The sequence below is a fragment of the Schistocerca piceifrons genome, chromosome 2 (assembly GCF_021461385.2).
Source record: "Schistocerca piceifrons isolate TAMUIC-IGC-003096 chromosome 2, iqSchPice1.1, whole genome shotgun sequence".
In the NCBI taxonomy this organism is placed as follows: Eukaryota; Metazoa; Arthropoda; class Insecta; order Orthoptera; family Acrididae; genus Schistocerca; species Schistocerca piceifrons.
Genome location: NC_060139.1, coordinates 345,758,768 through 345,775,521, shown reverse-complemented (window position 1 = coordinate 345,775,521; position 16,754 = coordinate 345,758,768). Strand labels below are relative to the sequence as shown.

The following is a 16,754-nucleotide window of genomic DNA, read 5'->3' as shown; positions in this document are numbered from 1 at the left end:
GTAGATTATCACAGCAGATATTTGTTTGCAAAAACCAAGAAACAGAGCTGCATTATTCCTAGGAAGACGCTTGGAAAATTTAGTTTTTCTATCATTCTTATTTGAATTTTTCGTTTGTAAATTTTTGTCAAGCACTCCTTCGAGGACATTAATAACATGCACTCTCTAGAATTTTTCAAGGGTTAGAATTTTTCAAGGGTTTGGACACACTTTATTGATGTAATGTACACTGTATGAAAAGCTTTATTAGTTGCGGGAAATGTGTATGTGTCTTGTGTGTCTTAAAATTTTCTGTGTTAGTCATTGGTAACTGCGAACAGCTGATGGGACTTCGAAAAATTAAATGGGCGGCAGAGCTGTATCCAGCGCCTCGCTTTGCATGCGCCACTTACCTTCATCATGGCGTACTTCCTGATGAACCTGTCCTCGCCACCGCCGAAGGCGTCGACCGCGGCTACTGCCGCCAACCACGTGACCGCCGCCGCTGCCACCAGCTGCATCTCGGCTGTGTAGCGTGCTCTTGTCAGAGGGATCCCTGCACACAGTATTACAGTTCTTAACTTGGGTCGGTTTTCTCGTAGCATTTGTAAAGGTAACATGGCTTATAGTGGTTCCTAAACTGTGTCATTCACAGCATGACAAACCCCCTCTTCAGCAGTCATTAACGCAAGCTACTGCAGTATCGCTCATTTCACAGTTAGACGCTCAGAATAAAATTTTACCGCTAGTATGTGGACGATAGTGGCGGGTATCATTCTGTGCACCAGTTTGCTGGGTTAAACCCCAAAGTTCTTCGTAGCGTCCCAGAGTGAGAGCATGGTGACTCCTTTGTCGGATGGGGACGTTAAGCTCGGAAGTCCATTTGAAGCTGTTGGAGAGAAGTAGATTAGCACAGGATTTAACCCTCTCACTTCTCTCTCATCGTCATAAAAAAAGAAAAAAAACAAATCCAGCATTAAATTCTGCACGCACTTATTGGTCATTGCAGTTAAAATTCAAAAACTGTACGAACGGGAGTTGCTATTGTGTACGAAGACAGAAAAAACTTCTCCGACTTTACACCTGATCCTTCCTCTTAAGGTGTCCCACCTAACGGTGCAATGCAACTTTCCTTAACCGCGTTATAGATACGTTGTCACTAGCGGTTACGTTTAGGCCTCTTTTTATTTGGGCTTACAGTCCCGTGGAAAGCGCGGTTGTTACAGACAGGAGTTCTGATTTCTGATAATAGTATAGTTTATGAAGGGTAATTTGTGGTAGTAAGAGGTAGGGCAGGAGTGAAGGGTAGTTTGTCATCAAATGGATCTGTGCACTATGGGACTTAACATCTGAGGTCATCAGTCCCCTAGAACTTAGAACTACTTAAACCTAACTAACCTAAGGACATCACACACATTCATGCCCGAGGCAGGATTCGAACCTACGACCGTAGCGGTCGCGCGGTTCCAGACTGAAGCGCCTAGAACCGCTCGGCCACATCGGCCGGCTGTTTGTCATCCTAGTCACAGAGTTTGCATTCACGCTGTTATTTATGATGAACGCCAGGGTGGTGGCTTCATTAATATGTCCAGTCCTGTTTAACATAGTTGTCTAGCTGCCCTAACACTTTATCTCAAATAATTTGCTGTCCATGATGTACCAAACCACTAAAAAAATCCGGAAAGCATAATAAGAATAACTGGGCCAAAACTTAAACATCTGTCTCCGAATGGCTGGTACAGTCTTATTATTATTATTATTATTATTGCTGCATCACATCGACTCACCATATGAGATACAGGGATGAAATCGGACGTTCTGACCTGCAAAGCTGACCTGCTTCCATACGTGACCACCATGCTTGTTTCAACCGCAATGAAACAGTTCTACTGCGAAATATAAACCTTTTGCTAGTGACAAATGACATAATACGTTCAGCATGAAAGGAACTGTTTTTCAGAAAACAAACTTCATAGAAGAAGTTGACGTTTTTCTCTGCTAGGTATAAGGTACAGCAGAATACGCATTGCCAACACCTGTGATTGCTATACACTGTGTCTTCTACAGGAATATGAGCGCACGACTTAAATTGTTTCTCGTGATTGTGTTAAGAACTATTTCTCTTGATTGTGTTACCATATTATACTGTACTTGGCTTCTGTGTAAGTCTACTGATTTGTCGGCTTTTGCCATTTTTTCCTATTCGTGTCATCAGATCGAATTAACTATTTGTGTGAGAACGTATCAAATCTGAAATTTCAGAATTTTTTTTACGTTCTATGTTTCTGGTGTGTTATAATGCCATACGTCAATAAAATCCAATTATTGCTAAGACTTTACACACATCAATGAAACGTGCCAATTTGGTCACACTGTGAGTAGTTCTGTGTATGTTCGCGAACACAGTGGAAGCACACTTGGAGGGGAGGGCAAACCAATTTTACCTGAAGGTGATCTCGATGTTACATATATAACCAACTGCTCGATCGTACTAATTTAGGAATCTCAGGATACAGAACACCAATCGTTCGTAGGCCTACTGCCGAATCCCCGATGATAGCACTGCCCTGAAACCTTATTCGCCGGCCGGTGTGGCCGTGCGGTTAAAGGCGCTTCAGTTTGGAACCGCGTGACCGCTACGGTCGCAGGTTCGAGTCCTGCCTCGGGCATGGATGTGTGTGATGTCCTTAGGTTAGTTAGGTTTAATTAGTTCTAAGTTCTAGGCGACTGATGACCTCAGAAGTTAAGTCGCATAGTGCTCAGAGCCATTTGAACCATTTTTGAAACCTTATTTACCTAGAACTTATGAAAAGATTTACGTTCACGAATTTGCACGTGGAGGCTGTTCTACACTAGATCTCAAACCTGTCTGCAGCGTTTCGTTTAGTCATCATGATTGTTGTCGATCGCCCACGATATGGAGTCTCTATGGTAGAGCTCTCCATTGTATTTTTTGTTATTATCGTTTCCTTACATTCGTGGTAATCCATTCACGTCAAGCAAGGTGCTTCAAATGCTACATTCAAGATTATAACAATGATGCAGGTGAGGAGGATATATGGGTACTGGCTCATTTTGCTCACCGGGCTAGCATTGATCTTTCCATTAGCTCGAACTAGACACACTCGCTTTCGAAGCCACCGCATCGTCAGAGAAAGGCAATTGTCTCTATTCCATGTTTCCCGGAAGAGTGCTGTCTTCCTGCATTTTGCTCTCCAAACACCCAGAATAAGTGTGACATTAACTATTTAATTGCTTCAGAACAATCGTCGTTGAACCACATTTTTGAATCAAAATAGCGAAAAAATTCTTATAGGAACTACAAGAGACTGCAACAGTATTGTAATAAATCAACTTTTGAAACTGAGGAAGGAATCTCGAGTGTCGTAATCTCGTTTTGCTTCTGTGATAAGTACAATGAAGGAAATAACTGTTGCGTAATTCATAAATTCTCTACTGGGAATTACGTCATATCTCGCGGATTAATATAAGTGGAACCTCCACTTTCGTTAACGAATCGAGATATGTGATATTGCGTCTCAGAGGCTATCTTCTGTTCAATAAATTAAGGTTTTTTGCCCTCTTCCATTTACGGGTGGACCGCGGGAATAGTAATTGTTTGTATGCCACTGTACAATATGTTATTATTCATATTTTATTTTCACAGATTCGGTTTGCAGAGGTTGGAGAATGTTTGCAGGTGCCGCCCTGAAAATCTGTGAGGTATTAGAATTTTTGAATGTCTACCAGTTGAAATCAGTATTTCTGTTACTCTCTCACGAAGAAAACAAACCTGAAACCATTCGGGCAACTAAACGAATCATTTAAGCATTTTATTTAGTTGATTATTGTGGGATGAAAACCTGAAGCAGACAGTAAAGTCTTCTAGAAGTATGAAGTTGATCGAGGTTACTTACTTACCCTAATATCTTAACTGTGAGTGAAGAAAGCGGTTCTTTTCACTCGATACACACACATTCTTGTTGAGCAAGTTTGCTACGTCAGTCACACAGTTACTTTAAAGGCACGAAAGTATTGTTGTAGCACCGTTACTATTTATGGCGCGTTTGTATGGGACAGCAGTGAGCTGTGTGGGAGGAGTGCCTCCTAACATAGTAATACATAATTTCTGAGAACCCATGCGGTTCGTAGAATTGGTGTGTCGTGGGCGAAGCTTTTTCTGGCTAATTGGTGTTCTAGCAGTAAAATAGAAATAACTCCAAATGGTTCACTTCTTACCAAACTTTTGATAAGTTTTATTTGATGCCAAATTGTATACTGGGAAGAGCGTTTGCCTTATACACTCTTTAAGAAAAAAAAAAAAACGCACTACCAAGGAATTATGCTAATGGGACGGAAATTGATAGATCTGACTTACATACACAGACAAACAAATGGTTACAATTTTAGAAAAACTGGATGATTTATTCAAGAGAAAGAGCTTCACAAATTGAACAAGTGAATAACGCATTAGTCCACCGCTGGCCCGTATGCAAGGAGTTTTTCGGCTTTGCGTTTATTGCTAGAGCTGTTGGATGTCATCTGGAGGGATATCGTGCCAAATTCCATCCAATTGGCGCGTTAGATGGTCAAAATTCTGAGCTGGTTGGACGGCCCTGCTCATAATGCTTCAGACGTTCTCAATTATTGGGGAGAAATCCGGCTACCTTGCCGGCCAAAATAGGGTTTGGCTAGCACGAAGACCAGCAGTAGAAACTCTCGCCGTGTGCGGGCGGGTATTATCTTGCTAAAATGTAAACCTAGAATGGCTTGCCACGAAGGGCAACAAAACGGGGCGTAGAATATGTCGACGTACCGCTGTGCTGCAAGGGTTCTGCGGATAACAACGAAAGCGGTCCTGCTATGAAAAGAAATGGCACCCCAGACGATCACTCCTGGTTGTCGGGTCGTATGGTGTGCGATCGGTTGGTATCTCACCGCTCTCTGGGGTTTCTCTAGACTTGCCTTCGCTGGTCATCGGGTCACAGCTCGAAGCGGGACTAATCATTGAAGACAATCAATGAGATTCCAAGCCGAAAACGTGTCTAGAGACGTCCCGGACGGCGGTGGAGTACCAGGATACCAACTTGACTGTCGCCCTCCATGTGGCCTGATAACCAGGAGTGATGGTCTGAGTGCCCATTTCTTTTCGTAGCAGGACCGCTTTCGTTGTCATCCGCGGCACCCTTGCAGCACAGGGGTACGCCAATGAAATTCTACTCTCCGTTATGTTGTCCTTCATGGCAAGCCATCCTGGGCTTACATTTCAGCAAGATAATACCCGCCCGCACACGGCGAGAGTTACTACTGCTAGTCTTCGCACTTGCAAAACCCTATCTCGGCCAGCAAGATCGTCGGACCTCTTCCCAGTAATTGAGAGTGTTCGGAGCAGTATGGGTTGGCCCCTCTAACCAGCTCGGGATTTTTACAAGCTAACGCGCCAGTTGACAGAATTGGACACGATATCCGCCAGGAAGACATCCACTATCTGTAACAGTCAACGCCAATCCGAATAACTGCATGCATAACGGTAAGAGATGGACCAGCATGTTATTGTCATGCTCAATTTGTGAAGCTCTATTTTTTGAATAAATCATCCGTTTTTCTGAAATTGCAATCATTTGTTTGTCTGTACATGTGACATGTACCGATTTCTGTCCTATTCGGATAATTCCTTCGTGGTGCGCCTTTTTGTTTTTTGTCTTAGAGCGTATTTCCATTTGCTGTCTCTGATGGCGCCAGCCCTGGCAGAACACCGCACACGTTCCAAGTGTCCCAATGCCTGTCGGTCTGGGCTGTAAAGAAAAGTTATGTACCAGAATAAGCCGGCCGGAGTGGCTGTGTGGTTCTAGGCGCTACAGTCCGGAGCCGAGCGACCGCTACGGTCTCAGGTTCGAATCCTGCCTCGGGCATGGATGTGTGTGATGTCCTTAAGTTAGTTAGGTTTAATTAGTTCTAAGTTCTAGGCGACTGATGACCTCAGAAGTTAAGTCCCATAGTGCTCAGAGCCATTTGAACCATTTGTACCAGAATATATGACGCAGCGAGTGCTAATATTATTCTAAGCGCCCACTACCATGAAAAAGTAATTCATTTTATAATTAATACTTAAAAGTAACTCGCGTCTGATGCCCCTCAAATAAATTAAGCCTAAGAAAAACACCCAGTATAGTCTTTAACCTACAAAAATATACCAATTGGTGTAGGAGGAAGCCTTTAGTCTTCTTGTAGGTAGGGGAATAAATAATTTCATCGTCGCACACACGATACGTTCTGTTAGTCGTGGTCGTACCGCAGCTACCCAGTTACGACATTCGTTGAGGCCATACAAAGATTTGGAATGTATATTTCTGTTATCCGCGTGAAGCGTGCAGTATGTGTTAGTAAGCATTATTCTGAACGCCTAATGGAGCTCTTATGATGTCATTCTACTTTTCCTTCATACATGAAATAATCTGAAAAAATCAAGCTCGAAACTTATCTGCATCTCGTACAGTACGCCGAACGTATATCATAGATTTAAATTTTATTGATTTTCTGAAGCGATTGAAAGGGTTTGGTTCGTAGTTCTCCAACCCTGATTAAAATTAAAAGGTAAAGTTTAAAGGAACTCCGCTTCTTAAAAATGAGTGAACACAATGTAGTGGTACTATTCTTCGATATCTCATCTGCTTGTGTTCATTCCACAAACAAATAGTTTCTTCCACATCTATTCACCATTAACTGCACAAGGAAATGATAGCCGCCAAATTAACTGGAGTCATGAGCTGAAAACTCCAGACTCCCCGTTTTGTGAGCAAGAAGCTTCAAATTTCGTGCGCGAGAGCTTTACACGGGGTGCATTACTAGGAAGAAAGCATCCGTTAAGGATCCGAATGAGAATCAGTGCATAATACTCGCTCTCTAACCATATTTGACCCACTTGCCTGGAAGCTGTTGGTTCCCGCTTGATGTAGCGTTTTCCGTGCGAGCATTGGGCTTTCGATCTCCGTCCCAGTTGTTTTGTTACGGACTAACGAACCCGGACGAGCGCTATGCTAATGGTAAGGTGGCAGTGTCTCAAGAATCTGCCCGCGAGCCTGCGGCCTCCGTTTCTGGCCCGCTACCAGCCGCGCCGTTGGAATGACTTGACGCACAGTCGTCCCAGGCACAGGCATGCAGGTGCGAGTGCGCCAGTGCGTCTGGAATCACCAAATAGGCCGCGAAAACCCTGCGTCATCGCTGTACTGCTCGTTCTCCCACGCCACTATTCAATGATCGCTGGTATTCTTTTCAGACGCTCATTGATACAGAGGTGGGGCAGCGGGGACGATCAGTGACGGTAAGCATGAGCTATTTCCACATTGTCTCATTGTTCATAAACCCAAATGGAACGAAGCTTACCAACTCTTGTTACTGATTTGCAAGGTACGTTCAAATGTTCATTATATCATGTTACCTACTGGCTTTCCAGTGCGGCGTGACGACACCAGAGGCATGGACTGTTTTTCCAAACCATAGCATACTAGCTAATATGAAAGAATCAACACTTGTATGACCGATTCTTGAGTACTGCTCGTCAGTCAGGAACCCTTACCAATTTAGATTTGTAGAAGAGAGTGAGAAGACTCAACGAAGAGTTGCAGGTTTCTTCACGGGCGTTACGGGAACATTCAGAAAATTCCTTCGGTAGAAGATGAGAGAGGGGCGCTGTGTATCACGAAGAGGTTTACTGTTACAGTTCCGAGAGCGTAGTTCGAAGAAGAGTCTCGCAATATATTACTTTCTCCCATATACTTGTATATTTTGCGAAATGACCACGACGAGAAAATCTGAGAAATTAGAGATCATACGAAGGTTTTTCGACAGCCGTTTTTCTCACGTACATGTCGCGAATGCCACAGGGAAGTGAGGGGGGAATGTGCCAAACGCACCGTCTGCCACGTTGAAGTATAGTGTATCTTGCAAAAGCAGATGTATGTACTGCCTCTATAGATTTTCGATAGGCGTTCCACACTATCACCATATTGTCGACTAATAATAAAGATACGATCGTACAGAGTATGCTCATAGATATGTGGTTTGCTTGAAGAATTTTTGATTATCAGAATCCATGATTTTTGTTGAAATTAAAGCATTCAGTTGCCAGGTATTATGTTGTTTTAGTCACAAAACCAGTTTCCACGCAGTCACTAGTCATCCTCAAATGTATCAAGTGTTTTGTTTGTTATTTCATCGTTTGACCTTCCTGTTTTCGGCGTAACTACTTAGCACACTACAGAATGACTCTCAGATGAATCAAAATAGATTCGTGTGTATAAAACATGCAAACTAGACTTGGTGAAGAATTCCGTTACTTCGCGGAGTGGCAACTCAGTTAGTCGTTCATGAGTAGTACGTTGTATTAGGCGAAAAATGTTCAACAAAAGGGAAAGTAACATCAAGTATGCCTCAGGAGGCGAAATGGGCCCACAGATGTTCTCAGTAAGCTTAAGCCATTTGTTGGATAGGGTCAGTAAGGAAGGAAGCAACAGAAGAGATTGTTACCGAAGTCTTCCAAAGAATAATTAAGCAATTCTGGAATAATTAAGCAGTTCTCTGCTAACACTCTCCCTAAATTTTGAGAAAACGCACTATATTCAGTTCTGCACAACAAAAAGAGCCGTACCAATAACTGGTATGCATGTGTACAGGGGTCATTAAGGATGGTATAGTGATCCAAATTCTGGAGTGTACATTTTGGTGAAAACTTGAACTGGAAGAAGCGTGTTATTGAGCTTCTCAAGCAATTTACAGGTATTTTTGCTCTTCATATAAGTACCAGTCTTCGAAACAAACGATCAACCTCCGGACATATTTTGTATATTTCCACTCAATATTGTCTTATTGAATAATTTTCGGCGGTAACTAGTCACTTAGAAGGAAAGAATTGATTACACAAAACCGAGGAGTAAGAATAATATGCGGTATTCGCCAGATGTCGTAGTGTAGGCACCTGTTCATGGCATTTTGACTGCACCATCGCAATACATATGTTCGTAATGAAATTCGTCGTAAATAATCCATCACAATTTGAGAAGAATAGTAATGTCCAAATGTAAAACAATAGAGGAAAAATGACATTTATTATACATTATTAAAGCTATCAATAGTTCGAAAATGACTTCACAGCAGCAGAAGGTTTTGATCATGTGCCCAGTAACGTAAAATGTCTGATAGATAGCAAAGCAAGTTAAAAATCTAACCTAAAATCATTTCTCCTGGACAACGCCTTCAATTCCGTGGTCGAGTTTCCCTTTTAGGAACTGACAGCCTGGAGAAAAAACACTTGTTTTTAAATGTAGCTCCGTGAGGAGGACTAAAATACTGTAATGTGTTCTTAGTAAAGTACATACAAATCCTGTAAAGTGACTATTTAAAACATAATTTCGATAGAAGAATCGTCCAAATGACCTATGGAACATGTAGGTAACTCAGAAGTACAGCACTGTCAGATGGTTCGCTGACGGAACTGTTGTCTGCGGGGAAGTATCGTTGCTGGATGATAGAAAGGAGATGCACTACGACGTAGCAGAATTTCCATTTGGTGTCACGAGTGACTTCTCTGTTAAGATGCAGACGAATGTAAGTTAAGGACCACAGCAGAATGAGAGAATAAGTAATCCCTAATCACAAGTTAAACGTCTGGAGCCTGTCATACACATTAAATACGAGTAATAGCAAAACGCTATATTAAGTGGTTTTAACAAGTAAATTCAGCATAAGATGTCAGCGAGACCAATTCTCGAGTAATGTACGAAGATTTGGGAGTCCTCATGAAATAGGCATGGCAGCACACTGCGAGTGCATTCAGAGCCGTACTGCTACGATCATAATATGTTGGTATAGTCTATACAGAAATTTAACAGAGAGACCACGAAACTTAAACGAGAATCCTTTAGAAGAAAGACGACGCTGTCTCTCGAAACAGATGGCTAAGTTCAGGCAACATGTTCGCGAGGATAATTTTGGGGTAACTCTGCTTCCACCGTATACTGTTCGTAGAGGCGACGAGAATAATGTATGGCATATAAAAGTATATGGACAATAAGTTTTTCCTCGTTCCATAATCGAACAGAATAGGATAGTAAGTCGCCAATGTTGCTACGAACCACTGTACATTGGCTTACGGATAATTTATCCAGTTACATTAATATGACCACCTGTCACAAGCCTGAATAATCTCCTTTTGCAGACCGCTGCAAAACGTGCAGGAAGAGAGTTAGCGAAATTATGTAAGGTATCGATAGGTATATGGAGCCATGCCGATTCGAGTAACGTGCCCAGCTGTGCTAGCTTTCATGGTTGAGGATCCATGGCGCGAACAGCCCAATCGAGGCGGTCCCATAGAGACTCGATTGGGTTAAAATCTGCTCTCCGAACTGCCACGTACACTACAAACTGTATGGTAGATGCCATCGTGCCGAGGAAAAACAAACTGCGTGAAGCAGTGAATATGATTCCAAAGGAGAGATGCACACTTGTGTTGATCCACTGAATCTTCCTGAATGACGAGGTCGCCCAGAGAATGCCACGAAAATATTACCCAGACAATGACGCTACCTCCTCCGGCCTCGACCCGTACGACGATTGTTGCAGGGTGTTTCTTTTCAGGCGTTTCTCGCCGTACACACCAATGGCCAATTCCCCGACGGAGCATAAAACGCGATTCGTCTGAAAATATCACGTGTCGCCACTCAGTGGACGTCCAGTTGTGGTATTGGCGTACGATGAACAGCAGTCAGCATGGGTGCATAATTCAGGTGCTCGCTGCGAAGGCCCATATGCGGCAAAGTTCGCTGAACAGTCGTTGAGGAGACACTCTTCGTAGCCCCTTGGTTCACTTGGGCGATCAGTTACCCAACAGTTTCACGTCTATTCGCACATACACTACTCCGGAACCGTCGTTCACTCCTGTCATCTACGGGTCCAGTGTGCACCATAGTTGCCTCGGCACCGGTTTTGGATAGCGCAATTTTCCAATGCACGTTATACCTTAACCATGCGGCGCACGAGCAATTTGCAAATTTAGCCGTTTCGGAAATGCTTCCACCCTTGACCGTAAAGCAAATGATCACGCTCTTTTAGGCGTCAAATAAATCGCTCCGTTTCCGCATTACAACCAGTGCACTTTTTTCCGCGTCCCCAGACACCCTGTGTGTCCTCTACTGCTACTATTGCTATCTGTGAGTGGTTGTTGCACAGGTTGACGTCGAACACAGGTGTTCACATTAATGTGATTGGACCTTGTCTATGAAGATGTAGTGAAACGCAAAACTTGTTTCTAAGCCACTCAATATTAGTAACCTACAATTTTTACATGAATGATCTCCAAACATGTCACATACGTGGCCAACATTCATTTTTCCATAGTCTCAACTTTTGCGACTATAGGATATGTTCGAAATTTCGATTGTGATTCAAAAGGCTGAAACAGCGGGACACCTGACCGGCATCAGCAAGTGTCAGAAAATGGAGTAATTAATACGTTTTAATAAAAATGTTATCACTTAACTTTGAAACTGCATTTGTGCAGAGGGTACTAGAGGAGTTTCGCAGTACAACTCAATTTACGTTACTCTGTAAGAAATTTTCTACTAAACTGAACATATTCCTTCTTTCATCGTAACCATTTTTATCAATTTGTTTTCTGTAGATACACACACTCATCGTACTATGCCTGCAGAAACTCGTCATCTGTACAAAATCATCGTCCTTTCAGGTTAGCTTTTGTTTTTGACAATCATGTGCCACAAAGTCAAGTTTAAGAGGAAGGTGTTCAACATCAAACATATCGTTTTCCAAGAAGATAATGTCCCAAACCACAGAGCTACCTGTGCCCGCATTTTGACTAGGTCACGTGACCAGCCCAGAAATTGATAATTGACTATTATCGAGCATCTGTGGCAACTTCGCAACAGGAAATCCGAAAGTGCTGTTGTAATCATGGTAATTAAGTTGTTTAAATAATTTTCGCAACGGTCTATTTCTATATGTTTTCAGGTAATTGTTTTTGTGATGAAGTGGGCGTACGTCTCACGCTTCGCTCTTAGGGAAACTTTTTTAAAGGAAGATTCGTTTGTTTGGTGACAGACATTTGCTGCCCGTAATCACAACTGGTCGCTACAGGTAGCTGAGGTTTTTAACACACATTAGTGCGGTGGCAGTCGTCCTTTTGGTTGCCCAATTGTATCCTCATTGCGGGAGAAAACTAGTTTAACCAGTATCTGGCCAGTAAGTGCAGGATAAATTGTGTCGGAAAGCTTTTGCCACCATACATCACGCCAAGGGTCTGGACTGAACTCCAAATCTTTCCGTAATATGTTGTGGAGAGACCCTTCCTTTGAATGGGGACATTTAACTCAACAGTCTCGGTTATTATTCATGATGAAAAGGTTGTATGCTGGCCTGGGGTTTCAACTTCTGCCATTGCCACAATAAAGACAAATCAACGCTACAAGCAATCGTCACAGTCTCTTCCATTAAACAGTTGCTATTCAGAAACAACATGCTGCAAATGGGAGTTCAGGGAAGACTCAAAGTCTGAGCCAAACGTGATGGCTTTTTCGCTGCCTACCACTTTCCGCGCACGTAGCGTCGCCTGCCGAGTCAGTGACCAAGGCGCTCTGCAAAACACGCCAGGTGTTTGCTCCGGCACCTGAATCTTAAGCAAGGTCTTGGCCGCTGAACAACCTTCGTTTAATGTGGGAAGCGCTGTATAGGCAGCCAGTATCTGTGACCAAGGTCTACTCTCGTTCTAGAGACGAAGATCAGTGTCGTTGCGCGTAATCGCTTCACATGAAACTCAGAATGATGTCATGGTTAACCTATGGCCCATTGCTTCTCACGCCCTGCTGCGATCAAGTATGTTATTCGTGAAACTTCCTGGCAGATTAAAACTGTGTGCCAGACCGAGACTCGATCTCGGGACCTTTGCCTTTCGCGGGAAAGTTTTCCATTTGATGTTAAATCAGCACATGTAACGTAGGATGACCAACTGATGACCAACTGAAGGACACACTAGCGAGAAATAGAACTTTTTAGCAGTACTCCATTGTACTCTTGGTGGTGAAAATGTTGCTGGTTAGTAGTCAGCGGTAGCCTTAATAGTGTAATGTTTTATGAAGGAGAGGACCTTGTGGTAACTGTATTCCATTGCTGCGCTGACACCGCAGATGTCACTGACCGACCTTTGGAGGTCATACCGGTACGGAATCCGTTCTGCCCATCAGTCGTGCGCTGGAAAAGTCCTGTTTGTGGTGGTGATATGCATTGCTCACGGCTGAGGAGCGGTTCCATGTGCACGTGAATGTACTGGCACTTCGTCCAGGAGGCATAGCAGTCGTCCGAATTGATGAAGACGTCAGTCGCATACCATCTACAATGCAGCATCTGAGAGTTCACTTTTCACTGCTTGTAGGTTTCCCAGCGAGATGTGATTTTTAGCAGAGGATGGCGAAGTCGTAGGTCGTTGCGGGTCAACCGCGTATACAGCGTGGTTGCCCATATAATGAGCAGGAGTGGGAAGGGGGGGGGGTGTCACAGCACATTTGCTGTGTGCAAATGAACTTATATTTTTATGCTGTTTAGGGGCGCCCCCCTGATGTTAGTAATAGAAGTAGCAGAAGCTGTAAAAGTCGCACCTTACTCGTAAGTAAACCAGTCACAAGTAGCAAAATAAAAAAGATTTGTCGATAAAAAGATTTTTTACTTGGTTTTACAGACATGTCTGAATGTGGAATTGACGCAGTAGTTATTACTCCCTTGAAGCCATGCTCATAATGTAGAGTTGTCGTACTTTCGCTAATAACTTCTTGCGAGTGGTTGACTGATTCCCTAACAAACTCATAGCCGATTTTGTACCCTTTGCAGCTGTCTTATCCTTTTCTGCTTACTGGTGCTCTCTTTTAATATGCGAACACATGAATTTGATATCGTTCCTTTTTTCCAATGCTTTCATAATGTTTTGTCTAAATATAAGGTAACATCTTAATAATATTGGCGTATGTTAATAACATTGGTAACTATTTCTGGAAGTTCGCGTGGAAATTTAGTAGCCACATGTTAGTAGTCAAGAGCTACAGTGCCAGTGAGTCGGAAATCATTCATGATTTCACGTATACAACAGCAAAATATGTTAAATGGGATAGACCCAGGTTTGACAATAGATAAATTGGCAGTCTTCAGTTCGTTAGCAAGATATGAGGAAGTGTAATTCATGTAGGAAATAAATTGCACTAAATCATAATACTTGTATTTGAATACTGCTCACTTTGTGTGAGACGAATATTAGTTTGGTCACACAGCTGATTTATACGTACGCAAAGGAAATCATGAATGACCCGATGTTTACCTGTAAAATGTCACTGGAACGGTTTAAAATTTGGACATGCAAGCGCGTCAAGAAGTATGCCGCTTATTTCATTGAAAAGTACGTTCAAAATTTCGAGGACGTGTTTTGATTAAGAAATCAACTGATGGCGATGACTGTTTCGTCAAGTTTTTCAACTCACATTCGGGAAGAGCTGCTTTCTGACATCCAGGTTTAGGTTTTCCGCTTCTTCTGTAAAGCTACTAAGACGAATACTGGGTTGGCTCCTTTGAATGGGAGACGACTAAATGCTATAAGTAGCCATTCGTCTCATGATCTCTTACGGCGCCAGTTGGACGTCAGTATGGAGGAAAATGTGTTAACATACTGCTGCTGTCTCACCAAGAAAAAAAAAAATTACTTGGCAAGTCAAGTGTCTAGTACGAACACGAAGACTGTTACATATAGGTTCGGATAAATGTGATAAATCCTTTGTTGCTGATGTGGAATGGATAACTTAACATTTGCTATGCGACGACGGGGCAGGAGATTGCATCTAAACAACAGCCATAGTAGTGTGCGAAGACGGACTGATGTATAAGGGGCGGTCAAAAATTAGGTTGAAGATACCTTCTTGGTAAAATATCGTGCCGTGCTGCGTGAAGAAGTCATCGTTTGACAGGAATGATCGATCTTTCAAGGTCTTTCCTAAGGGAACCAAGTGGTGGTAACCGTATAGGTAGAGATGAAAACTATAGGCCGGGTGCTGGAGTGTCTCCCACTTGAGCTGACCTCACTTCCGCGTTACAACATTGGCGATATGGGGAGGTGCGTTATCACGAAGGAGCATGTCACAGTTTCCCGGTTTCCGACAGACATGCTGCCCTGTACACATTCTTTATTCTCCGATGGATGTCTACCGGTGTTCGTTCTCCGACAGCCTAGAAGAGAATAGCAACACGTTGGTCTCGTTTGGACGCATTTGGCAATAACGTCGGCATAGTTCACTTTCCCGCATTTACCGCACGCACATCAGAAAGACCCGAATGCTACAGTAATCCCTTGTCGCCACGTGAGTGCTTACATATCGGCATAGGAGTCGCGCTACGTTGCATATAAGCTTGAGCAAAGCCTTCAAACGGAAACTTTTTGATCTCCCCCTATAAATATCATTGGGGGGTACCCTTTTGTATGCACAGTTCCGTAGCTGTCGGACAAGAAATCTAGACAGACGTTTGAAGCTTGCCATAGTCACCAAGACAGACTTCGGAGGGTTTATTTTTTTTATTTTTTATCAGTTACCCGTATCCATTACACACATCAACATACCAATCCAGAATACTCAACTGTCGTCAATAACGGAATATAATCTGTGGGTTTCTGTTTTAACTAATAACGACAAACAGCATCATGGCTGTGATAGTCGTATGGCGTCACGTTAAAAATTGTGAAACATGTTTATTACGAATCTGTTACTGTCAATCTTCAAATCCTGTTCACTCAAGACGCACATTCACTTCACGAATGTGTGATTGCCATACAAGTACTATCTGTTAAATATGCAGAAGTAACATATTTTAATACCTGGTGGTTATATGTGGAATCGAAACTAATTGTAAACAAAATCATTGGTCCAACCAGCAACTTATCTCGGTGAATATGACTTTCCTAAAATATTTTAGGAACCGTGGTGATCCGGTTGCATAAATAGGTGTAGAAGTATCGTGGCCGATTATTTTTGATATTATGCAGCTCTGAACTGCAGGCGACTAGGAAGTTGGACTGACAAGTGATTACAAGCGCAGGCAGTGAGCGGGAGCGCCTACCTGTGTCTGTGTGTGTGTGCTGCGCCGGCCGTCCGCGGAGCACTCAGGTTGAAAACTGGCGTCGCGGGCGCCGGCGGCCGCTTTATAGCGGCTCGTGGTGGCTCCGTCGTGAGAAGAGAAGCGAAGAAGCGAAGCGGCGGAGGTAACAGCGGTCAGCCGGGGTGACTGACTCACCCGCAGCCCCCACCTGCGGCCGCCGTTCGGCGGGTCACCGTGGCGTGCTGCGTGCGGGGCCCGCGGCCGTCAGCTCACGCTCCTTCCACCGGAGTCCACAGCACGGGGACCAACGTCTCAGGACACCCGTTCCTCTCGGTTCCAGAGACGTCAGTCATACGGCTATTACCTTGTGGGACCTCCATTCGCTTTTGTTACAGTGCTTCATCTTCGGGATAATACTTCCTACCGAGTTCTGAAACACTGATGACGGCGTTTATTGCTGGGATAGTAGGAAAAATGGATCTGGGACGCTACAGACGCTGACGTTTACTTCAAAGACGTCCCATGAGTTGGAGATTGGAAATTTAAGCAAACTAGTCTAGGAAATCCATCTAAATTTTTTCGAAACTATATGCGAAGGTCGTTGGATAGTAGTATTATCATGCCAATACAGACAACGTCCG

General features: G+C 43.4%; 1 protein-coding gene across 1 annotated transcript in view; it reads right to left on the bottom strand.

Moving 5' to 3' along the window:
- Positions 1-16,235, bottom strand: part of LOC124777023 — a 37,688-nt gene extending 21,453 nt beyond the window's left edge. Inside the window, exons 1-2 of the mRNA XM_047252276.1 lie at positions 16,135-16,235; positions 393-535 (exon numbers count right to left, since the gene is read on the bottom strand). Of these exons, the coding sequence (XP_047108232.1) occupies positions 393-500 (108 nt within the window). The 5' untranslated portion in view covers positions 501-535; positions 16,135-16,235. The remainder of the gene's footprint in view (positions 1-392; positions 536-16,134) is intronic.
- Positions 16,236-16,754: the final 519 nt, after the last annotated feature.